Genomic DNA, 26,341 nt, shown 5'->3' on the forward strand with positions numbered 1-26,341 from the left:
ACAAGTACCTGGCGCCAAGCAGAGACGCTTCCGTGCTCGGATCAAATTTCTCATGGGCTGTGAGAATACCATCACAAGAGTGAGCTGAATCATTTTCTTTTTTCTGTTCAGTGTGGACAGGTGCCAAGTCCTGCTGGAGAATGACATTTCCATCTCCAAAAAGCTTGTCGGCAGAGGGAAGCATGAAGTGCTCTAAAATTTCCTGGTAGACGGCTGCGCTGACTTTGGTCTTGATAAAACACAGTGGACCTACACCAGCAGATGACATGGCTCCCCAAACCATCACTGATTGTGGAAACTTCACACTAGACCTCAAGCAGCTTGGATTGTGGCCTCTCCACTCTTCCTCCAGACTCTGGGACCTTGATTTCCAAATGAAATGCAAAATTTCCTTTCATCTGAAAACAACACCTTGGACCACTGAGCAACAGTCCAGTTCTTTTTCTCCTTGGCCCAGGAAAGGCTACTTTCATACTAGCGTTGTACGACGCACGTCGCAATGCGACGTTGCGAAGTATCAACGCATACTGTGGAAGCGCCGCACAACAGGGGCAGCGGATGCTGTTTTTCAATGCATCCGCTGCCCCATTCTGAGCTCCGGGGAGGAGGGGGCGGAGTTCCGGCCGCGCATGCGCAGTCGGAAATGTTGCACACGACGCACCAAAAAACGTTACATGCAACGTTTTTTGGTGGCGACGGTCCGACGCAACACGATGCAACCGTCGCACGACGTGTGGCAATGCGTCGCACTGCGTCGCTAATAAAAGTCTATGGAGAAAAAAATGCATCCTGCAAGCAATTTTGCAGGATGCGTTTTTTCTGCAAAACGACGCATAGCGACGTGCAGTGCATGACGCTAGTGTGAAAGAGGCCTAAGACGCTTCTGGCATTGTCTATTGGTCCTGAGTGACTTGACACAAGGAATGGGACACTTGTAGCCCATGTCCTGGATACGTCCCTGTGTGGTGACTCTTGAAGCAATGTCTCCAGCAGCAGTCCACTCCTTGTGAATCTCCCCCAAATTTTTGAATTGCCTTTTCTTAACCATCCTTTCAAGACTGCGGTTATCCCAGTTGCTTGTGCACCTTTTTCTACCACACTTTTTCCTTCCACTCAACTTTCCATTAATATGCTTGGATACAGCACTCTGTGAACAGCCAGCTTCTTTAGCAATGACCTTTTGTGGCTTTGCCTCATTGTGGAGTGTGTCAATGACTGCCTTCTGGACATCTGTCAAGTCAGCAGTCTTCCCCATGATTGTGAAGCTACTGACACAGACTACTAAAATCATTTTTCAAGCTGGTGTTATAAAGTTTTCTAATTTACTGAGATAATGACTTCTGGGTTTTCATTGGCTGTAAGCCATAATCATCAACATTAAGGCTATGTGCACACTTTGCGGTGTGCTCTGCGGGTTCTCCCGCAGCGGAATTGAGAAATCTGCAGGGCAAACCCGCTGCGGTTATCCCTGCAGATTTATCGCGGTTTGTTCCGCGGTTTCTGCTGCGGGATTACTCCTGTACTATTGATGCTGCATATGTAGCAATATGCAGCATCAATAGTAATGTAAAAAATAATAAAAATTGGCTATACTCACCCTCTGACGTTGCGATCTCCTCGGCGCTGCAAGCGGCTGTGCCGACAAGGACCTTCGTGACGTCACGGTCATGTGACCACGGCATCATCACGGTCATGTGACCGCGACGTCACCACAGGTCCTGTTCGGCACAGCAACTGAGACCGGACGCCGCGGGCAGCGCTGAGAGGTGAGTATAGCATTATTTTTTATTTTAATTCTTTTTTTTACACCCAAATATGCTTCCCAGGGCCTGGAGGAGAGTCTCCTCTCCTCCACCCCGGGTACCACCCGCACATTAACCGCTTACTTCCCGCAACGTGGGCACAGCCCCATGCGGGAAGTAAGCGGTTCAATGCATTTCTATGTGTGCAGAATCGCAGCGATTCTGCACAAAGAAGTGACATGCTGCGGGTTGTAAACCGCTGCGTTTCTGCGCGGTTTTTCCCGCAGCATGTGCACTGCGGTTTGCGGTTTCCATAGGGTTTACATGTTAATGTAAACGCTATGGAAACTGCTGCGGACCCACAGCATCAAAATCGCGGCGGTTCCGCGGTAAAAACCGCAAAGTGTGAACATGGCCTAATAGAAATAAACACCTGAAATAGATCACTCTGTTTGTAATGACTCTATATAATGTATGTTTCACTTTTCATATTGAATCTAGATTGTGAGCCCCAATGGGGACAGTGATAATAGTGTCTGTAAAACTCTGTGAAATTAATGGTGCTATATAAGTGAGTAAAATGAATAAGTAGTCCCATCGACTGCTATGAAATCATGTTGCGATGGGACTGACGGCAGTCGGAAGGGACACCTTCATCCATTTCTGCTTATCTCTCTCCTATGCAACTGGCCATGTATTTCATCTTATATTTCATCTTGAATCCTGATAATGTACAACTATTGTCATCCCAAAACAATTATTGCAATACTCTCTGACTCTGCCTGCCCCCTGTGAGTAGGAAATGCACATCCTATAATGATACAGGTGATTTGTCCAGGACTGCAGCATGGCAATGTACAGTTCCTAGGAGACTGATGACACCTCCTGGTTCAGCCCAGGTCCTACCACAAGGCTCTGAGCTACAACTATCCATTACTTCAACCTGACAGCCTGCATCACATAATAATAATAATCTTTATTTTTATATAGCGCCAACATATTCTGCAGCTCTTTACAGTTTGCACACATTATCATTGCTGTCCCCAATGGGGCTCACAATCTAAATTCCCCATCAGTATGTGTTTGGAATGTGGGAGGAAACCAGAGAATCCGGAGAACATACAAACTCCTTGCAGATGTTGTCCTTGGTGGGATTTGAACCCAGGACCCCAGCGCTGCAAAGCAACAGTGCTACCCACTGAGCCACCGTAATCAGCCAGTAATCTAAACTCCAGTATACCGGATGTGTGCTGCCCCCTATAGGTTGTATTATTCTCCTGTGCACAGCATACATAACAACTACAGCACCATCATTTACTGTTCATTTATTTTCCCAATAAAAAATAAGGGCAACTATCACCAAAAAATGACCTATTGTTTAAATCAGGTTTTTGTGCTAAGTGTTTTTTTTTTGTGCAATTTTTTTAATACATTATTATTAAAAGACACAATTAGTAATCATGTAAATATTAACACTGACCATTGGTGCTTTTTTAGTCTCATATTTCCTGTTCTTTCAGGAAGAGTTTTCAGCAGTCTCTTTATCATCAGAGGCAGGATTACAATGACAGATAACACCTGTGATAACACAAAATCCACCAATCACATTAGGCAATATCATAGCTGATGCTGCTCCCCCGCCTTCATTTCCAATTACCTTTCCGCCCACTCATCGAATGCTTCCATACAAAAGATATTGTGAGGCCACATGCACACGTTGCGGAAAGTGGTGCGGATTTTTCCTGACTGATTTTGGTAAATCCGCAGGATTTCTTGCGGAATTACCGCGGATTTACCATGATTTTTTTGCTGATTTTGTGGGGATTCCACCTGCGGTTTTACACCTGCGGATTCCTATTATGGAGCAGGTGTAAACCGCTGCGGAATCCGCACAAAGAATTGACATGCTGCGGAATAAACAACGCTACGTTTCCGCGTGTTTTTTTCCGCAGCATGTGCACTGTGGATTTTGTTTTCCATAGTTTTACATGGTACTGTAAACTCAGGGAAAACTGCTGTGAATCCGCAGCAAAATCCGCAACATGTGCACATACCCTTAGGGTCTGACCATTGTGGCTATGTACATGTATTATTTCCTGAAACAGCAGGAAGTTGGGAGTTTAAGAATTCCCCAGAAGCCGGTATGAAAAATTGCAAGATTTCTACTATTTATTTTAGCTACAGAAAATTATCTGGAACATTATTTTATAGAAAAAGATAGAGAAAAAATTACAAAAACCTGATTTAAACAATAGCTCATTATCTGATGACAGCTTCCCTTTAACACAACTGAAAATCTTGTGAACGCTAGAAGTTTTTCATTTTTTAATATTAAGTTCATTTTCAGCCACCGTATCGATCACAAGTGGCTTTGATGGTATCCTGCCAACAGTTTTATAATGCTAGAACCAAAGCCTTCCTCTCGCAAATCAATAATCTGCATTATGCTGCAGCTTCAGGATAAGAGCTGCAAAGAATGATGGCTTTTATGCAACTCATATGAAAATCCCCTGAAATGAATATTCGCTAATCCTGACTGACAGCCTGGCATGGGGAATCCTAGACATTTTTTTTTCTTCAAAGCCCCTGTTGATCAGCATGTATGTAGGGGTGGCCCAATGTCCCCCCGAGCCCTGCTGTTGGGGGCAGCAAAGAAGGGCGTGATGGACTCGACAATGTTCATGTCGGATGTTTTAATCTTTTCCAGCGTTCCTGATCTTCCTCTCCCTGATTCTTGTGTAAGGCCGGTTTCACACGTCAGTGGCTCCGGTACATGAGGTGACAGTTTCCTCACGTACCGGAGCCACTGACACACGTAGACCCATAAAAATCAATGCATCTGTGCAGATGTCATTGATTTTTTGCGGACCGTGTCTCCGTGTGCCAAACACGGAGACATGTCAGTGTTCGTGGGAGCGCACGTATTACACGGACCCATTAAAGTCAATGGGTCCATGTAAAACACGGACCACACACGGACGGTCTCCGTGTGCAGTCCCTGTGGCGTGCAGGAGACAGCGCTACAGTAAGCGCTGTCCCCCCACATGGTGCTGAAGCCGCCATTCATATCTTCCCTGCAGCAGGGTTTGCTGCATAGAAGATATGAATAATAGTGTTTAAAAGAAAGATCTATCTGTCCGCCGCCCTCCCACCCCCTGTGCGCCCCCCCGCTGTTCTGTAAATACTCACCCGCCTCCCTCGCAGTGTCCTGTGCTGGCCGCCCCTTCTACTGTATGCGGTCACGTGGGGCTGCCGATTAGACTCATGAATATGTGGCTCCACCTCCCATAGGGGTGGAGCCGCCTATTCATGACTGTAAATGAGCGGCCCCACGTGACCGCATACAGTAGAAGGCGCGGCCAGACCAGGAAGCATCTACAGCCAACGAGGGACGCGGGTGAGTATTTTCAGAACAGCGGGGGGCGCACAGGGGGTGGGAGGGCGGCGGACAGATAGATCTTTCTTTTAAACACTATTATTCATATCTTCTATGCAGCAAACGCTGCTGCAGAGAATATATGAATGGCGGCTTCAGCACGATGCAGTGTACCACACGCGTGGGTACCACACGCTCCGTGTGGTACCCACTCGGCACACGGGCGGCACACGTGTGCCGCACGTATGGCCTACGTGAGCTCACGGGCACACGGACACGGATAACTCCGGTACCGATTTTTTCCGGTACCGGAATTATCTGGACGTGTGGGACAGCCCTTAGATGGTTTACACGGCTTATCTTTAAAAATCAATGTTTCATCATGAGTGTCTGACCTCCACTGATCAGCACAGTAAATACAAAGGTGGAGTACAGCTTTCTTTTAACCCTTTGGAGATGCAGCCATTTTTATTTTTTTACATTTCAATTTTTTTTCTCCCATTCTTCCAAAAGCCACAACTTTTTTTTTTTTTGGAGAAGGAGTCATAGATTAGGACAAGTTTTGGTATTTTGTCACCACATATTTTATGATGTAGCTTTCTTGAAACCATTAGCTATATATTATATATTGACAAAAATGGAAAAACGTTCAAAATGAGGAGGAATTTAAACCACAACAACTGAAAGAAAAATGCTATTCTGCTTTTTTGGCGGCATTCGTTTTATATTCATTTTATGGTAAATATGACCAGTGAACTGTCAGTAAATTAATACTGATGCTAAATTTATAATCAATCTGTGTCACCAAATTCTTAGAATTATGGATTTTATTGTTTTTTGTATGAGTTGTAATTTTTATCAGCTCTATTTGTGGTGTATACAACTTTGTGACCTTTTAATTAATTTTTTTAAGGGAACCAAAGAGACCAAAAAACAGCAATTCAGCCATATCACACCGTGGGATAGATATAAGATGTATTATTTATTTGGTCAGTTGTACACATGATGATGCAAAATATTTTATTTGCTTTATTTTTCTTAGATTTTTTATTCAGCTTTTGGAGAAAAAAAAGGGGCATGAATTGAACTATTACATGTATGTTTTTATATTTTAAAAATATTTGTAACTGTTCTTAGTATTTTTATTAATCTTTCTATGAGACTTGAATTTGTGATTGCTTGACCCCATATACAACACATTGTATAATCACAATATAGGCTTTATAGGTGTACAAACATGGCAGACACGGGAACCCCAATTAGGCACCTGGCTGCCAAGACCTTGCCATCAGCACCTTGCAGACCAGTTCGGAAGGGGTATGTTGCCACATTTCTTACCTCTTAGGGCTCAAATGGCTAATTGTATAGATAGGCACAATTTAGGTGAGTGGTGAGAATTTATCAAAACTGGCACTTCATGAGCCAATTTTGGACTAAAAACTCATAGAAGAAAAGTGTGCCAATCTTCGGGCTGTAGTACATCAGAAAATAAAACCAAGGGCTGCCATTGATTTCAGCAGGAATGTGTGCCAGTTTTCTGCATATATTTTAATAAATTTATTGCCAAGTGGTTGTCACTATCCCTTTTTCTTTGTACACTTTTAGAAAAATTAACAGGACTGGTGCAAAACGGCAGAAAGTTACAAAATATTTTGCGCAAATACCCCCTGCACCAAATTTTGTGCCAGAACACTGAGCGGGAACAATAAAGTATTATCTAACTATGCCATACAAATGACCATTTTATCTATATATATATAATTGTCTAAGGGTTTTTCTGTCTGTCCTGGAAATCCCGCGTCTCTGATTGGTAGAGGCCGCCTGGGCCTCGACCAATCAGCGACAGGCACAGTATCGACGTAGATGCCATAATGGAAATCCCGCGTCTCTGATTGGTAGAGGCCGCCTGGGCCTCGACCAATCAGCAACGGGCACAGTATCGACGTAGATGCCATAATGGAAATCCCGCGTCTCTGATTGGTAGAGGCCGTCTGGGCCTCGACCAATCAGCGACGGGCACAGTATCGACGTAGATGTCATAATGGTTGCCATGGCGATGATGATGTCATAAAGGTTGCCTTGACCAATCAGCGACGGGCACAGTCTGCCGCGAATTCTGGAATCATCATTGTCCATATGCTACGGGGACATGCATATTCTAGAATACCCGATGCGTTAGAATCGGGCCACAATCTAGTAGTAAATATTTGGCAAATTGTCATGCTCGCAGGTGGAGCACATGGTTCGTGGATCCACTGTGCCACAGGGCCGGCCTGACTGGGAAGGGGTGTAGCTAAGTGTTCACTGAAACTCCTGAAGGTGGAGACAGGCTTGGCTGCAGGTAGCCGCCAGGTATCACTCCTAGGCAGAACCCGGTACGGCGTCTGTTCAGATTCGCTGACACTGATTAAGGACTAGGACCCCATTCAGACTGGTAAGTTCTGGCTCCGCTACACAACAGTTACTGACACGGATTCGGGCTCTTTTCAGACAGGGCTAATTCAGTTTTAGCAGGCTGGATAGAAACGGATAGGGGTAAGAAGTTTCAGGCACTGGCCACACACAGACCAGGAGAACAGGTTCAGGCACTGGCCACACACAGACCAGGAGAGCAGGTTCATGCACTGGTCACACAAAGACCAGGGGAGCAGGTTCAGGCACTGGCCACATACAGACCAGGGGAGCAGATTCAGGACACTGGCTGCACACTGACCAGGAGAGCAGGTTCAGGCACTGGTCACACACTGACCAGGAGAGCAGGTTCAGGTACTAGCCACATACAGACCAGGGGAGCAGATTCAGGACACTGGCTGCACACTGACCAGGAGAGCAGGTTCAGGCACTGGCTGCACATTGATCAGGAGAGCAGGTTCAGGCACTGGTCACACACAGACCAGGAAAGCAGGTGCAGGACACTGGCCACACACAGACCAGGAGAGCAGGTTCATGTACTGTTCACACACAGACCAGGGGAGCAGGTTTAGGACCAGGAGAGCAGGTTTAGGCCCTGGCTGCACACTGACCAGGGGAGCAGGTTTAGGCCCTGGCTGCACACTGACCAGGGGAGCAGGTTTAGGCCCTGGCTGCACACTGACCAGGGGAGCAGGTTTAGGCCCTGGCCACACACAGACCAGGAGAGCAGGTTCAGGCACTGGCTGCACACTGACCAGGGGAGCAGATTCAGGACACTGGCCGCACACTGACCAGGGGAGCAGGTTTAGGCCCTAGCCACACACAGACCAGGAGAGCAGGTTCAGGCACTGGTTGCACACTGACCAGGGGAGCAGATTCAGGACACTGGCCGCACACTGACCAGGGGAGCAGGTTTAGGCCCTGGCCACACACAGACCAGGAGAGCAGGTTCAGGCACTGGCTGCATACTGACCAGGGGAGCAGGTTCAGGACACTGGTCACACACAGACCAGGAGAGCAGGTTTAGGCACTGGTCACACACAGACCAGGAGAGCAGGTTCAGGACACTGGCCACACACAGACCAGGAGAGCAGGTTTAAGCCCTGGCTGCACACTGACCAGGGGAGCAGGTTTAGGCCCTCGTCGCAACTGACCAGGGGAGCAGGTTTAGGTCCTGGCAGCACACTGACCAGGAGAGCAGGTTTAGGTCCTGGCAGCTCACTGACCAGGAGAGCAGGTTTAGGTCCTGGCGGCACACTGACCAGGAGAGCAGGTTTAGGCCCTGTCGCACACTGACCAGGGGAGCAGGTTCAAGACACTGGCCGCACACTGACCAGTGGAGCAGGTTCAGGACACTGGCTACACACAGACCAGGAGAGCAGGTTCAGGCACTGGCTGCATACTGACCAGGGGAGCAGGTTCAGGACACTGGCCACACACAGACCAGGAAAGCAGGTTCAGGCACTGGTCACACACAGACCAGGAGAGCAGGTTTAGGCACTGGTCACACACAGACCAGGAGAGCAGGTTCAGGACACTGGCCACACACAGACCAGGAGAGCAGGTTTAAGCCCTGGCTGCACACTGACCAGGGGAGCAGGTTTAGGCCCGCAGGTGTAGGTCCTGGCAGCACACTGACCAGGAGAGCAGGTTTAGGTCCTGGCGGCACACTGACCAGGAGAGAAGGTTTAGGCCCTGTCGCACACTGACCAGGAGAGCAGGTTCAAGACACTGGCCGCACACTGACCAGGGAAGCAGGTTCAGGACACTGGCCACACATAGACCAGGGGTTTGGGGTTGAGTACGTTGGCTACACCGGGACCAAGGATCTGGGTTCAGGACCCTGGCCACACCAGGACCAGGAGACCTCACAACTCACTAGTAGGAGAAATTAGATGCTAATGAATATTGCTGCTACGGCGACTCCCTAAGGGGAAGGGAGTCTTTTATACAGGATGACTCCCAGCAATAGTGTTACACAAATTACATCCATTTGTTTAATCAAACAGGAACACTAAGGCCGGGTTCACCCTGCACAGATTTGAGTCCTAATTATACGAGAAAAAAACAGAGCATCCGCAAGCCTTCTATGCAGATGTGAACCTAGCCGACATCGGTTTTGATTCACTTTGCAGGAAGATTGGTTCTAATTTAAGAAGTCCAGCTGCGACATTGAGATTTATGGTGGGCTGGCCGACAAACGGCCATAAAACAACAGATGATCTCAACTACATTAAAGTAATTTAATAGCTTTTTTAGTAAGGCAGGCCACACTTCCCACAGAATGATTGGTAAGTAGATTGTTCTGTGCACATAGAATATTGTCCTCGGCAGCACAGGTTCTGATGTGCTGCCGAAAACAATGATTTTTAAGCAAGCTTAAAAATCATTTCACCCAAGGATCAAGCCTTTTGTTCATTCACCAGATAATTGGCAACCTGTTTAGCCAGATCAATAATTGGGAAACGAGCGATCCTAGGAATGCTTGTAACCGATATTCAGCCAGCGTCAATGCACTTTTACTTGCAGGCAAGAGGATGCAAACAAGTTCTCCATGAGTTGGAAGAAAACTGTCAACAGTATCTGATTTGGCAAATATGAAATACTTTTTTGTCCTTTGCTGACTGTTTTCGTATATATGATGGCTTTGTTTTTTTAGTGTCACGATTACTAATGCAGATCTTTTATGGGAAAAAGTTGGGGGAAAGTAGGAAATGTTTCCCCCCAAAAAAAGGATATGTAAGATATACTGTATACCAGTCTAAAATTGCAAACTTTGCTTCAGGGTGAGTCAATTTTGCTTCTGTGTTTGCAGAATATCATGGGAAGCATCGCCCATTTAAGACGTTTCCCTTTTAATACAAGTGAAGTGAAGCATTGTGGGTAGGTGTCTTTGTCAGGCAGGGAGGAAGAAGAGCGCAGACCTGCCTTGTGCTGCCACTGCTGTCAGTGCCAGGGTAAACGAACCTCAGGTCTGCAGGTAAGAAGCGTATACGGTACACAGCGGCCACTCTATGAATGGACATGTGTGTGTAAATATAGTTCTGTAGCATAAATACACCGGATACAATGTTACCGTGCACTTGTTACAGTGTAAAGAGTTATAAAATTATAAAATTAAAGGGGTTTTCCACTTTAAGAGACGTGGACCCAAAACGCGTTTATATACATAAAGTAAACGCTGACGACTCTCCAATACTGTTCTCATTTCAATGTTTTGGCTGCAGCAGCAGTGACATGACATTGACAGCTCACATCAACGCTGCAGCCAATCATTGAGCTCTGTGGCTCTGCTCATGAAGATGGCACACAAAGTCGTTAGTGATTGGCTTTGTCGTGATGTGACACAACCGCTGCAGTGAAAACACAGAGACCAGAGCGGTGATGTACAGCCAGCACTGGACCCAGGGAGGGTGAATACATGATCTGTTTGTTATGGTACTTAAAGAAAAGTGGAGCCCAAACACTTTTATATAAGTGCAAAACCCACTTAGTTGCACATTTCATTAATCTGTTGTGCAGAAAATATTCAAATTCATTATTTCCATTAACTTTATATTGATTATCAGTCATGGGCAATCCCTTGGATGTTTGGGTCCGGCAGGTTCGGACATACATCTAAAAAAAAGTTTGGTTCAGGTACCAAAAAAAAAAAACACAACCACCTGTCCGACGTGAAGATGTCGTATGCCAAAATCTCTGCAATATGTGGTTTACAAACTGGACGGTGCCATGATGCAACTGTCCAGGCTGTGTAAAAGGAGGTGCCTAAAACGCAGCTTCACTGTGAGTGGTCCAATGAACTGCGATGACCTCAATGAGATCACCACGAGCACCGTGAGAAAATTCTGATGAATACTCCCATCAGTGGTGCCTGCTCTCGGGGGTTATTGGCGACAGCAGGTGTAGGCTGATGGGAATAGTACTCTCTCATCAGCCGACGCCTGTGACCAGTGGTAAACTTTTTACCACCAGTCTCGGCTGTTGGCTCATGCTGTCATCTGACAGCGTGGGAACTGCAGGTCTCTGATCAGCAGTAATAATCTTACCTCCTATCAGAGCCGCCGATTCAGACAGAGTACGAAATACCCGATGTTCGGGGTGACGAACCTTAACAGTAACAGACTTCCTGGAGAAATCTATGTTCGGGGTCCGTGCCCAAACATTAGGTGATCGTTCTGATTTGCCCATCTCTATTGATTTTGTCACCGACCCCACAACAACTTAGGAAGACACTGAGTTCTTTGACCTTCGAAACCAATGCAACAGCTGCTAAAACACCTCCACATGATACTAGTACTCCATCTGTACCTTTACATGATACTTTTCTTTACTCTGTACCTCTGCATGATACTAGTGATCCATATGTACATCCGCATGATACTGATGCTCCCTCTGCACCTCCACATGATACTAGTGCTTCATATGTACCTCCGTATAATACTAGTGCTCAGTCTGTTCCTCCACATGATACTATTGCTCCTTTGGTACCCCACATGATACTATTGTCCCATCTGTACCCCACCGTTGATACTAGTGTTCCCTCTGCACCTCCATATGATACTTGTTCCGCAACTGTACCTCCACGGGATACTAGTGATCCATCTGTACCTCTACATGATAATAATGCTCAGTCTGCACCTCAACATACTAGTGCGTCATCTGTATCTCCACATTATACTAGTAATCATTATGTGCCTCCACATGATACTAATACTCATTATGTATCTCCACATGATACTAATGCTCCCTCTGTAGCTCCGCACGATACTAGTGCTTCATCTGTACCTCCATATGATACCACTGCTCCTTCTGTACCCCAACATGATACCGGTGCCCCATCTGTACCTCCACATGATACTGGTGCTCCCTCTGTACCTCCACATGGTACTAGTGCTTCCTCTTTTACCTCCACATGGTACTAGTTCTTCCTCTGTACCTCCACCTGTTGCTAGTGTTCCATCTGTACCTCTACATGATCTTGGTGCTCCCTCTGCACCTCCACATTATACTTGTGTTCCCTCTGTACCTCGGTATGATAGTAGTGCTCCATCTGTACATCCGCATGATACTAGTGCTCCCTCAGTACCTCCACGTGATACTAGTGCCCCATGTGTACCTCCAAAAGATACTAGTTCTTCAGCTGTACCTCCGTATGACACTAGTGCCCCATCTGTACCTCCACACGATACTTTTGCTCATTTGGTACCCAACATGATACTATTGTCCCCTCTGTACCCCACCGTTGATACTAGTGCTCCCCCTGTACCTCCGCACAATACTAGTGTCCCCTCTGCAACTCCACATGATACCAGTGCTCCCTCGGTACCTCCATATGATACTAGTGCCGCACCTGTACCTTCACATGATACTAGTACTCATTATGTACCTCCACATGATACTAATGCCCCTCTGTACCTCCACATGATACTAGTGCGACCTATGTACCTCCACATGATACTTGTGCTTCATCTGTACCTCCACATTATACCAGTGCTCCTTCTGTACCCCAACATACTGGTGCTCCCTCTGTACCTCCACATAGTACTAGTGGTACCTGTGTACCTCCACGTGGTACTAGTACCACATCTGTACCCCTCATTATGTACCTCTACATGATACTAGTACTCATTATGTACCTCCACATGATACTAATGCCCCTCTGTACCTCCACATGATACTAGTGCGACCTATGTACCTCCACATGATACTTGTATTCAATCTGTACCTCCATGTGATACTAGTGCTCCATCTGTACATCCGCATGATACTGATGCTCCCTCTACACCTCCACATGATATTATTGCTCCCTCGGTACCCCACATGATACCATTGCCCCATCTGTACCACCCCATGATACTAGTGCTCCCTCTGTACCTCCACGAAATACCTGTGTTCCCTCTGTACCTCCACATGATACTAATGCTACATCTGTACCTCCAGATGATACTATTGCTCCCTCTGTCCCTCCATATGATACTGGTGCCCCATGTGTACCTCCCCGTGATACTAGTGTTTCCTATGTACCTCCACATGATACTTCTGCTCCGTCTGTACCTCCACGTGATACTATTGCTCCTTCGGTACCCCACATGATACTATTACCACCTCTGTACCCCACCGTGATACTAATGCTCACCCTGTACCTCCGCTCAATACTAGTGTTCCCTCTGCACCGCCCCATGATACCAGTGTTCCCTCAGTACTTCCATATGATACTAGTGCCCCATGTGTACCTCCGCATGATACTAGTGCTCCATCTGTACATCAACATGATACTGATGCTCCCTCTGCACCTCCACATGATACTAGTGCTCCCTTAGTACCTCCATATGATACTAGTGCTCCAGGTGTACCTCCACATGGTACTAGTTCTTCCTCTGTACCTCCACGTGATGCTAGTGTTCCATCTGTACCTTCACATGATGCTGGTTCCCCCTCTGTACCTCCACAATATACTTGTGAGTGTTCCCTCTGTACCTCCACATGATAACTGTGTTCCATCTGTACCTCCACTTGATACTGGGGCTCCTTCTGTACCTCCACATGATACTAGTGCTCTCTCTGTACCTCCACATGATACTAGTGCTCCATCAGTATCCCACATGATACTATTGCCCCATTTGTACCACCCCATGATACTAGTGCTCCCTCTGTACCTCCACGTAATACCTGTGTTCCCTCTGTACCTCCACATGATACCAATGCTATCTCTGTACCTCCACATGATACTACTGCTCCCTCTGTCCCTCCATATGATACTGGTGCCCCATGTGTACCTCCCCGTGATACTAGTGTTCCCTTTGTACCTCCACATAATACTTCTTCTCCCTCTGTACCTCCACATGATACCATTGTCCCATCTGTACCCCACCATGATACTAATGCTCACCCTGTACCCCCGCACAATACTAGTGTTCCCTCTGCATAGCCCCATGATACCAGTGCTCCCTCGGTACCTCCACATGATACTAGTGCTCCATCTGTACATCCACATGATACTGATGCTCCCTCTGCACCTCCACATGATACTAGTGCTCCCTCAGTACCTCCATATGATACTAGTGCCCCATGTGTACCTCCACATGATAGTGCTTCATCTGTACCTCCATGTGCTACTAGTGCTCCCTCTGTACCTCCATATGATACTTTTGCTTCTTCGGTACCCCATATGATACTATTGTCCCCTCCGTACCCCACCGTTGATACTAGTGCTCCCCCTGTACCTCTGCACAATACTGGTGTTCCCTCTGCAACTCCACATGATACTGATGCTCCCTCGGTACCTCCATATGATACTAGTGACACATCTGTACCTCAACATGATATTAATGCTCCCTCTGTACCTCCACATGATAATAGTTCTACCTCTGCACCCCCACGTGATACTAGTGCTTCATCTGTACCTCCACATGATACCAGTGCTCCTTCTGTACCCCAACATGATACTGGTGCTACCTCTGTACCTCCACATGGTACTTGTACTTCCTCTGTACCTCCACGTGATACTAGTGTTCTATCTGTACCTCCACATGATACTAGTGCTTCATCTGTACCTCCACATGATACCAGTGCTCCTTCTGTACCCCAACGTGATACTGGTGCTACCTGTGTACCTCCACATGGTACTAGTACCACCTCTGTACCTCCGCATGGTACTTGTACTTCCTCTGTACCTCCGTGTGATACTAGTGTTCCGTCTGTACCTCCACATGATGCTGGTGCCCCATCTGTACCTCCACATTATACTTGTGTTCCCTGATGGAACAACCCTTGAACAACCTCAGATCAGATTTCTCTAACCCATTTTTCCAACAGCATATCTGCATGCAGCCATTAAAGAGGTTGTCCTTAAGATAGTTATCAATATCTTATTGGTGGGTGTCCGAGACAAGGACTCACACCTGTCAGCTCTTATTAGCTCCGGTGGTAGCTGGATGTAAACAGTGGATGGCGCTGGAACAGCACATCTCCGAGCACTGTTCAGTGGCCTGCTGCCAAGATCTGCAGCTCGAAAGATTAAGAGCTGATGTGCAGTTTTTGGTAATGGTCACTATATTGTGTACTCTATTCACTGTTTACACACACTTACCTGTCATGATCTCTGCAGGCAGAGATCATAGCAAGCCTATAGAGGGACAAGCTCTCGGAAGATGGAACTATACTGACCATGAACTAAGCCTGCCGCGCAACTAGAAATAGCCAGGTAGCATTTCCTATTTATCGCTAGATGCCCAGCTCTGGCCTAAGACCTAAATAGCTAGCAGAGGGAAATATAAGACCTGGCTCACCTCTAGAGAAATATTCCAAAGAAGACAGTAGCCCCCCACATATAATGACGGTGAGTTCAGATGAAACAACAAACGCAGCAGGAAAATAGTCTTAGCAAATTTGAGGTCCGCTTACTAGATAGCAGAAGACAGATAGTATACTTTCATGGTCAGCAGAAAAACACTAACAAAACACCATCCAGAGATTACCTTAAACTCTGGCATTAACTCATAACGCCAGAGTAGCAATCCCTGATCAACGAGAGCTTTCCAGACACAGTAACAAAACTTCAGCTGTGAACTGGAACAAATAGGCAAAACAAAACATGGACAAAAGTCCAACTTATCTAGTAGTTGTCTAGAAGCAGGAACAAGCACTGAGAGGCATCAGATAACATTGTTGACCGGCAAGAAACCACCAGAGAAATGAGCTTAAATAGCGACACCCACTACTGATGGAACCAGGTGAAACAGGAAAGAGGATGACAAGTCCAATTCCACAAGCGGCCACCGGGGGAGCCCAGAATCCAAATTCACAACAGTACCCCCCCCTCAAGGAGGGGGCACCGAACCCTCACCAGATCCACCAGGGCGACCAGGATGAGCCCTATGGAAGGCACGAACAAGATCAGAAGCATGAACATCAGATGCATTGACCCAAGAATTATCCTCCTGGCCGTAACCCTTCCAGTTGACCAGATACTGGAGTTTCCGTCTGGAAACACGAGAGTCCAAAATTTTCTCCACAACGTACTCCAACTCACCCTCAACCAACACCGGAGCAGGAGGCTCAACTGAAGGTACAACAGGTACCTCATACCTGCGCAATAACGACCGATGAAAAACGTTATGAATGGAAAAGGACGCAGGGAGGTCCAAACGGAAAGAAACAGGATTAAGAATCTCCAATATTCTATAAGGGCCGATGAACCGAGGTTTAAACTTAGGAGAAGAGACCCTCATAGGGACAAAACGAGAAGACAACCACACTAAATCTCCAACACAAAGCCGAGAACCAACACGACGATGACGGTTGGCAAAACGCTGAGTCTTCTCCTGGGACAACTTCAAATTGTCCATAACCTGCCCCCAGATGTGATGCAATCTCTCCACCACCGCATCCACTCCAGGACAATCCGAGGATTCCACCTGACCGGAGGAAAATCGAGGGTGAAACCCCGAATTACAAAAAAACGGGGACACCAAGGTGGAAGAACTGGCCCGATTATTGAGGGCGAACTCTGCCAATGGCAAAAAAGCAGCCCAATCATCCTGGTCAGCAGAGACAAAACACCTCAGATATGTCTCAAGGGTCTGATTAGTCCGCTCGGTCTGGCCATTAGTCTGAGGGTGAAAAGCAGATGAAAAAGACAAATCTATGCCCATCCTAGCACAGAATGCCCGCCAAAATCTAGACACAAATTGGGTACCTCTGTCAGAAACAATATTCTCAGGAATACCGTGCAATCGGACAACATTCTGAAAAAACAGAGGAACCAACTCAGAAGAAGAGGGCAACTTGGGCAGAGGAACCAAATGGACCATTTTAGAGAAACGGTCACAGACCACCCAGATGACAGACATCTTCTGGGAAACAGGCAGATCTGAAATAAAATCCATCGAGATGTGTGTCCAAGGCCTCTTAGGAATAGGCAAGGGCAACAGCAGTCCACTAGCCCGAGAACTACAAGACTTGGCCCGAGCACAAACGTCACATGACTGCACAAAGACTCGCACATCTCGTGACAGGGAAGGCCACCAGAAGGATCTTGCCACCAAATCCCTGGTACCAAAAATTCCGGGATGACCTGCCAATGCAGAAGAATGTACCTCAGAGATGACTCTGCTGGTCCAATCATCCGGAACAAACAGTCTATCAGGCGGACAACGATCCGGTCTATCCGCCTGAAACTCTTGCAAGGACCGCCGCAGATCAGGAGAAACGGCCGACAAAATTACTCCCTCCCTAAGGATACCTGTGGGTTCAGAATTACCAGGAGAGTCCGGGTCAAAACTCCTAGAAAGGGCATCTGCCTTAACATTCTTAGAACCCGGTAGGTATGACACCACAAAATTAAAGCGAGAAAAAAATAAAGACCAGCGCGCCTGTCTAGGATTCAGGCGTCTGGCAGTCTCAAGATAAATCAAATTTTTGTGGTCAGTCAATACCACCACCTGATGCCTAGCCCCCTCGAGCCAATGGCGCCACTCCTCAAACGCCCACTTCATGGCCAAAAGCTCCCGATTCCCAACATCATAATTCCGCTCTGCGGGCGAAAATTTGCGAGAAAAGAAGGCACAAGGCCTAATGACGGAGCAGTCGGAACCTTTCTGCGACAACACTGCCCCAGCTCCGATCTCCGAAGCGTCAACCTCAACCTGAAAAGGCAGATTCACATCAGGCTGACGCAACACAGGGGCAGAGGCAAAACGGCGCTTAAGCTCCTGAAAGGCCTCTACAGCATGAGGGGACCAATTAGCAACATCAGCGCCTTGTCTGGTCAAATCAGTCAGTGGTTTAACGACATCCGAAAAACCAGCAATAAATCGGCGGTAAAAGTTGGCAAAGCCCAAAAATCTCTGAAGACCCTTAAGAGAGGAGGGCTGAGTCCAGTCACAAATAGCTTGCACCTTGACGGGATCCATCTCAATGGAAGAGGGAGAAAAAATATACCCCAAAAAGGAAATCTTCTGGACCCCAAAAACGCACTTAGACCCCTTCACACATAAAGAGTTAGACCGCAGAACCTGAAAAACTCTCCTGACCTGCTGGACATGAGAGTCCCAGTCATCAGAAAAAATCAGAATATCATCCAGATATATTATCATAAATTTATCCAGAAAATCGCGGAAAATATCATGCATAAAAGACTGGAAAACTGAAGGGGCATTAGAAAGACCAAAAGGCATGACCAAATACTCAAAGTGGCCCTCGGGCGTATTAAATGCGGTCTTACACTCATCCCCCTGCCTGATCCGCACCAAATTATACGCCCCACGAAGATCAATTTTAGAGAACCACTTAGCACCCTCTATACGAGCAAACAAATCAGTAAGCAATGGCAATGGGTATTGATACTTAACAGTGATCTTATTCAGAAGCCGATAATCAATACATGGTCTCAAAGAGCCGTCTTTTTTTGAGACAAAGAAAAACCCAGCTCCCAAGGGAGAAGAAGATGGACGAATATGTCCCTTTTCCAAAGACTCCTTTATATATTCCCGCATAGCAGCATGTTCCGGCACAGACAAATTAAACAAACGACCCTTTGGATATTTACAACCCGGTATCAAATCTATGGCACAATCGCACTCACGGTGCGGAGGTAAGGACCCAAGCTTGGGTTCGTCAAAGACGTCTTGATAATCAGAGAGGAACTCAGGGACTTCAGAGGGAATGGACGACGAAATAGAAACCAAAGGTACGTCCCCATGAATACCCTTACATCCCCAGCTCAACACAGACATTGCTCTCCAGTCCAAGACTGGGTTGTGAGACTGCAACCATGGCAATCCCAGTACCAAATCGTCATGTAAATTATACAGCACCAGGAAACGAATAATCTCCTGGTGATCCGGACTGATACGCATGGTTACTTGTGTCCAGTATTGTGGTTTATTATTAGCCAATGGGGTGGAGTCAATCCCCTTCAGAGGAATAAGAGTCTCCAAAGGCTCTAAATCAAAACCACAACGATTGGCAAAGGACCAATCCATAAGACTCAGAGCGGCGCCAGAGTCAACATAGGCGTCCGTGGCAATGGATGACAAAGAGCAAATCAGGGTTACAGACAAAATAAACTTAGACTGAATGGTGCCAATGGAAACAGACTTATCAAGCTTCTTTGTACGCCTAGAGCATGCTGATATAACATGAGTAGAATCCCCACAATAGAAACACAATCCATTCTTCCGTCTAAAATTCTGTCGCTCGCTCCTGGACAGAATTCTATCACACTGCATACTTTCTGGCGTCTTTTCCATAGACACCGCCAGATGGTGCACCGGTTTGCGCTCCCGCAATCTGAATAGCCATTGTCATGGACTCATTCAGACCTGCAGGCAAAGGGAACCCCACCATAACATCCTTAACGGCATCAGAGAGACCTTCTCTGAAAGTTGCGCCAAGGCGCACTCATTCCACTGAGTAAGCACAGACCATTTACGGAATTTTTGGCAGAAAACTTCAGCTTCGTCTTGCCCCTGAGATAGTGCCATCAAAGTTTTTTCTGCCTGAAGTTCCAAATGAGGTTCCTCATAAAGCAAGCCCAAGGCCAGAAAAAACGCATCCACATCGCGTAACGCAGGATCCCCTGCTGGCAATGAGAAGGCCCAATCTTGAGGGTCACCCCTGAGCAAGGAAATCACAATCCTAACCTGCTGAGCAGGGTCTCCAGCTGAACGAGACTTCAGGGACAAATAAAGCTTACAATTATTTCGGAAATTCTGGAAGCTAGCTCTATTCCCTGTGAAGAACTCCGGCAAAGGAATTCTCGGTTCAGATACCGGAGCATGTACCACAAAATCTTGTAAATTTTGTACTTTCGTGATGAGATTATTCAAACCCGCAGTTACACTCTGGAGATCCATTATTGTCAGGTGCACACAGAGCATACAGAGATTAGGAGGAGAGAGAGAAAAAAGACTGCAGCAAGGCAGACTGGAGGAAAAAAAAAAAAAAAAAAATTCCAGCAGACTTCTTATAACTCTCCTTTCTCAACCTGGGTCTTTAACACTTTATTGGCCGGTCAAACTATCATGATCTCTGCAGGCAGAGATCATAGCAAGCCTATAGAGGGACAAGCTCTCGGAAGATGGAACTATACTGACCATGAACTAAGCCTGCCGCGCAACTAGAAATAGCCAGGTAGCATTTCCTATTTATCGCTAGATGCCCAGCTCTGGCCTAAGACCTAAATAGCTAGCAGAGGGAAATATAAGACCTGGCTCACCTCTAGAGAAATATTCCAAAGAAGACAGTAGCCCCCCACATATAATGACGGTGAGTTCAGATGAAACAACAAACGCAGCAGGAAAATAGTCTTAGCAAATTTGAGGTCCGCTTACTAGATAGCAGAAGACAGATAGTATACTTTCATGGTCAGCAGAAAAACACTAACAAAACACCATCCAGAGATTACCTTAAACTCTGGCATTAACTCATAACGCCAGAGTAGCAATCCCTGATCAACGAGAGCTTTCCAGACACAGTAACAAAACTTCAGCTGTGAACTGGAACAAATAGGCAAAACAAAACATGGACAAAAGTCCAACTTATCTAGTAGTTGTCTAGAAGCAGGAACAAGCACTGAGAGGCATCAGATAACATTGTTGACCGGCAAGAAACCACCAGAGAAATGAGCTTAAATAGCGACACCCACTACTGATGGAACCAGGTGAAACAGGAAAGAGGATGACAAGTCCAATTCCACAAGCGGCCACCGGGGGAGCCCAGAATCCAAATTCACAACACTTACCACCAGAGTTAATAAAAGCTGATCAATCGGGGGGCAATGTTGTTCCCTCACCAATCTGATATTGATGATCTCTCCTTAGAAAAGGTCATCAACATCTGAAGACCACAGGGCCTGATTAATTTTCAATACATTGGCCACTGTACAAAAACAGTGCAACATTTTTGAGACAATATTGCAAAAATGCTTTTTGGCCAAAAAATACATTCCTTTAATTATAAGCCCCTGAAGATGTCCGAATCCTCTAGGAAAGTCCTATGCTGGGCATCATCCCTGGACTGCGTTTCTTAGAGCTCTCAGATGCAGAGTTGCTAGGATTGTAATTGATGTACCTGGCACATAACTAACATACAACATTAAATTGCACTATTCCGATTGGAATTCACATTATTACATTTGTGAAACATGAAATAGGAGTGTTGCACAGGATGGTTGCGCTTACCATTACTCTCTAAAAGATATCTGGCACATAGTTATCAATATTGAAATAAATCTAATAACCCCCCCCCCCCTTTCTTTACTTCTTATTGACATCCATCCAATCGGTAATGGCAATAATGTTCTTCCTTTGCCCCTTCCAAAAAAATAGATAAAGTCAAGAGAAATTAAAAAACATGGCCGGATATTGTGATATAGGGATAGGCCTGGAAACTGAATCTTGCCCAATGTAAGGTCGAATTTAGACGTTTGTAAAAGACCAACCTTGTACGGTCTGTGGGTCTCCAGATCCAAACTCAACGCACCATTGATTCTGCAACCAAATCAATATAATGCTAAGCTTTTAGTGTATCTGAAATGATGAATATAGGGGTCCAGCTACTGTACCTTATGCCACCCCAAACCATAATCCCGAGAGTAGGACCAGGTTGTCGTTTCCTCGTGAAGGCCTCTTCGTGGCATTGCCGATGTGGTCTCCAAACCAATCTCCGGCTATCATTGACAAAAGATCAAAGACAAAAGTGGGATTCATCATTGAAAAGGAGAGACCTCCATTGCCGTCTTCCTCTGCACCATGATTGCGTTTGAGAGCGGTGGAGTGAAATTAATGGACATCTGTAACATGTGGCTCGTAGTCCAAATGCTTTTTGATGGTTTGTATAAACATTGAGCCTCTAGAGGGAATTTAGACATTCTAACAGTCTGATACTGTGCATACAAATGAGGATGACAAGTTTGGGGCAGGAGACCCATGGCTAATCCATACATCAAGGTCCATACACAAATTGCTATTCAGATGTCTGAATTCATCCCTTGGCTTGGTATGTGATATCCAGTATCACTTGTAGTACAGAATGGATCTATTGTGTAATCAGTAATATGGCCGTTTCTCCAAAGTGCCCCAGGAGCCAGTTTTCAACACAACATGAGGCCGTTTGTCGCACTTATTACTGTGAGCAGCATGTGTAGCCTAAACGTGCTACCATGGCTGCAGTGTCTCCAGACTTGTCTCCCATCGAGCACTTCTGGGACGTCGTTGGTTGTAATTGTCCAGGAGCTGCCAGCAGAGGATCTTGATGATTTGCCCAAGTGCATTCAATGTGGCTGATCATTCCTTAGAAAACCATTAATAACTTCATTTGTTGCAGTCAAGACATGTAAGTGAGGGCATTTCAGCATGTGGAGCTCATATTCAATACTGAATTAACGTAATAGGGATATTTTGAAATTGTTTGTTTCTGTTTTTACATCATTTGCATATCATTAATACATCTGGTGGTCACCCGCTATGTACAGAGTGAGTTCAGCTCCTGAGCATGCTCCATACACTTCCTTTCTTATCCGCAATAAATATTGGGCAGATTGCGCCAAGAGGTTGAATAACTCTTGTAAAAGCTGAGAAGATGGAGCATGATAGAGAGTCTCCGTTTTATGTCCTTTCCTTTCAAACCCTGCACTAGGCATAATAGAGTTGGTCAGCTTGCCCAGAGTATTCTTTTATAGTAATCAAAGATGAATATTTCACGTGCAGTTTGTGGACATGGGACTACTGACCTTTAGTAAAGACTTTTTTTTATACCCCTAGGATCAGATCTGAACCTGTCCTCTGAACTAAATACACAACTTATGCAAAGATCCATTATATCACCATTTGTATGAAATGATCAAGAGATTCAATGGTGCAGTATATTTTGTAATACATTTTTAAACAATATATTGTCCCTATAGCCTCTTATGCCGTGATCCATTTTGGAGATTATATGGAGCTGTTCAGTGGCTTTCTGGTACAGATACATAATTGTACATATACTTGCTCTTATTGTTTGGATGTTAAACTTAAGTTGATGAAATCCCTATTTTTGTTTTTCAGCGAGCCATACCAATGCATGTGCTAATACTGATAAGAGGTTTACAAATCTGAAGAAAATGGCAAGTCTCCGCAGTCTGCATTCCATAATGAAAATGTCTAGGTTTCTGTTTTCAAATTCCTTGACACATTCCAAGCTCTCGACTCTCAGTTCTCTTGTTGGAGAGAAGAATTTGATCCTAATGGGTCCTCCAGGCTCCGGGAAGACCTCTGTTGGCAGAATACTTGGTCAAAAACTTGGTTGCCCCGTTATAGATGTAGATGATGACGTCCTTGAAAAAACTTGGAATATGAGCGTCTCCAATAAACTGCAGGATGTTGGTGATGAGCAATTTTTAGAAGAGGAAGGAAAAGCTCTTTTAAAGTTTTCAGCATCTGGAAGTGTAATTTCCCTTACGGGATCCAACCCTCTTCACCTTAGCAGCATGGAACACGCTAAGAAAAACGGAATCGTTGTTTATCTTGATGTCCATTCACAGGATATTATTGAGAGGCTTGAACAAATGAAAGTGGATCGCATTGTTGGCCAAAGGGCCGGCATTTCAATAGGCGACATACTTAAGAAAAGGAAGCATTTTTATAAAAAGTGGCATGATGTGCGTGTACTTTGTCAGACGGGGGATTGCGTAGAAGTGGTTGCTGACAAAGTCATCGATGCCGTTAAAAGATATCAATGTGTCAATTCTGAAACCTTTGTTTCTACGAGATCTCGAGAAGCAAACCAAAAACAATCAAAATTTTTCAGTGATGTCGTCGTAGAAGGCTTGGCCAGTGATGGAGGACTTTATGTTCCTGGAAGCGCCCTTCCTAAGCTTACTGATGGTGAATGGAGAAGACTTGTCCAATCGTCATACATCGAAAGGGCTCAGGTGATAATGGAAAGGTGTATACATCCGGCTGACGTACCCTCTGTGGTTTTAGGTGAAATTCTTGAAAGAGCCTATGGTGACAACTTTTCTTGTAATAAAATTGCTCCCGTCAGACATTTGTCAGGGAATCAGTTCATCCTCGAACTATTTCATGGACCAACAGCTTCATTCAAGGACTTGGCCTTACAGTTTATGCCTCATATTTTTGCTTATTGCATTCCAAAAGTATGTAACCACCTAGTTTTGGTAGCGACGTCTGGAGACACAGGCAGTGCGGTGTTGGATGGATTCAGCCGCCTGAGTGACCTCGACAAGCGGAGAATTGCCGTATTTTGTCTCTATCCAGAAAATGGAATTAGCCAAGTGCAAAAATCACAAATTATTGCCTGCCAGGGAGAGAACGGATTAGCTGTGGGAGTGGAATCTGATTTTGATTTCTGTCAGAAAGCCATTAAAGAAATGTTCACTAATCCAGAATTCACTGGCTTTCTTACAGCTGAATATGGAACAAGTCTAAGTACCGCTAACTCCATCAACTGGGCCAGACTGCTTCCTCAGATCGTCTACCACGCGTCTGCCTACCTTGATCTGGTTTGTCAAGGCGTTATTACGTTCGGATCCCCAGTCGATGTGTGTATTCCCACTGGAAATTTTGGCAACATCATGGCTGCGCTTTATGCAAAACAAATGGGGATTCCTATCCGTAAATTTATCTGCGCGTCCAATCAAAATCACATTTTGACTGATTTTATAAAAACTGGGCTTTATGACCTCCGAGGAAGGGAGTTGCGTCAGTCCTTCTCCCCGGCGATTGATATCCTTAGATCGTCCAATTTAGAACGCTATTTGCATCTTCTTGCCAACCAAGATGGAAGACTTGTCAATGAACTCTACAGTCAATTGGATAGCCAAGGGTATTTTCAGCTACCAGATAATTTACTCCGTCTTTTACAGCATGACCTTATTGGCGACTGGTGCTCGGAGTCGGACTGCGTATCGGCAATCCGTGCCGTTTACGGTGCAACAGGATACCTCCTAGACACACACACAGCTGTTGCCAAAGTAGTTGCAGACAGGGTTCAGGACCGTACATGTCCAGTTATCATATCATGTACAGCTCATTACGCCAAGTTTGCACCTGTTATTTTACATGCATTAGGGATTGAAGAAATTAAGCAAAATCCATTAACTCAGCTCCATGTGTTGAATTCCTTCCACCCTTTGCCTCCGGCTCACAAGTCACTGCTAGGAATGCTCAAAGACAAAGACCATCACAAAACCCACAAATGCCAGGCTGATTCTATCCATCTCATGGACTGTGTCGAAAACTACCTACAAAGTCTATTTTTAAAGGTTCACTAAGGGCCAAGGCGGTAATGATCTTTCCTATAAGAAAAAAAAAAAAAAGTCGTCTACTGGAAAAACCAGATAAAAACACAATAGCAAAATAACTTCCGCCAAAACAGATTAGGAAAATGAGCAAAACATAGAAACATTGCAGGAAAGCTATTTCAATACTAATTTAGAAAAGGAAAGACCAATCTATAATTAGGCTGTTTTGCCAGGAATGTATTGTAATCCTGTAGGAAAACATGACACCAAATACTTAGTAATTAACTATGGAAGTGGATACAACTGCTGTTTATATACTTTATATATATAAGGGAAGTGCAGTATGAGCGATTCCCTAAAATATACAACTTACCCCAATGACTGTCTATACTAGGAGAGAATGATTCAATAATAAATATGTTGTCGGCATCTTGCTTGTATCCAAAGTGGACTTTATTTTACTAGACAGAGGCACAATGTTTAAGTCACTTTTAAAGGCCTTGGCCACTTTTGTACACTATTTATGTTGGCAAGTGTGTTGTTAGAAACTTCCCTAACTTA

General features: G+C 45.5%; 1 protein-coding gene across 1 annotated transcript; it reads left to right on the top strand.

Moving 5' to 3' along the window:
• Window positions 1-10,411: 10,411 nt before the first annotated feature.
• Window positions 10,412-26,213, top strand: THNSL1 (threonine synthase like 1). The gene is made up of 2 exons (XM_077268394.1): window positions 10,412-10,510; window positions 23,583-26,213. Exon 2 carries the CDS (start codon window positions 23,639-23,641, stop codon window positions 25,808-25,810), a length of 2,172 nt encoding a protein of 723 aa, XP_077124509.1. The 5' UTR covers window positions 10,412-10,510; window positions 23,583-23,638; the 3' UTR covers window positions 25,811-26,213.
• The last annotated feature ends 128 nt before the right edge of the window (window positions 26,214-26,341 follow it).

This window comes from Ranitomeya variabilis, chromosome 6, assembly GCF_051348905.1.
Source record: "Ranitomeya variabilis isolate aRanVar5 chromosome 6, aRanVar5.hap1, whole genome shotgun sequence".
NCBI lineage: Eukaryota > Metazoa > Chordata > Amphibia > Anura > Dendrobatidae > Ranitomeya > Ranitomeya variabilis.

Bases quoted from the DNA above. Each gene is read 5' to 3' on its own strand.
- THNSL1 (XM_077268394.1), top strand. From the start codon at position 23,639: ATGGCAAGTCTCCGCAGTCTGCATTCCATAATGAAAATGTCTAGGTTT.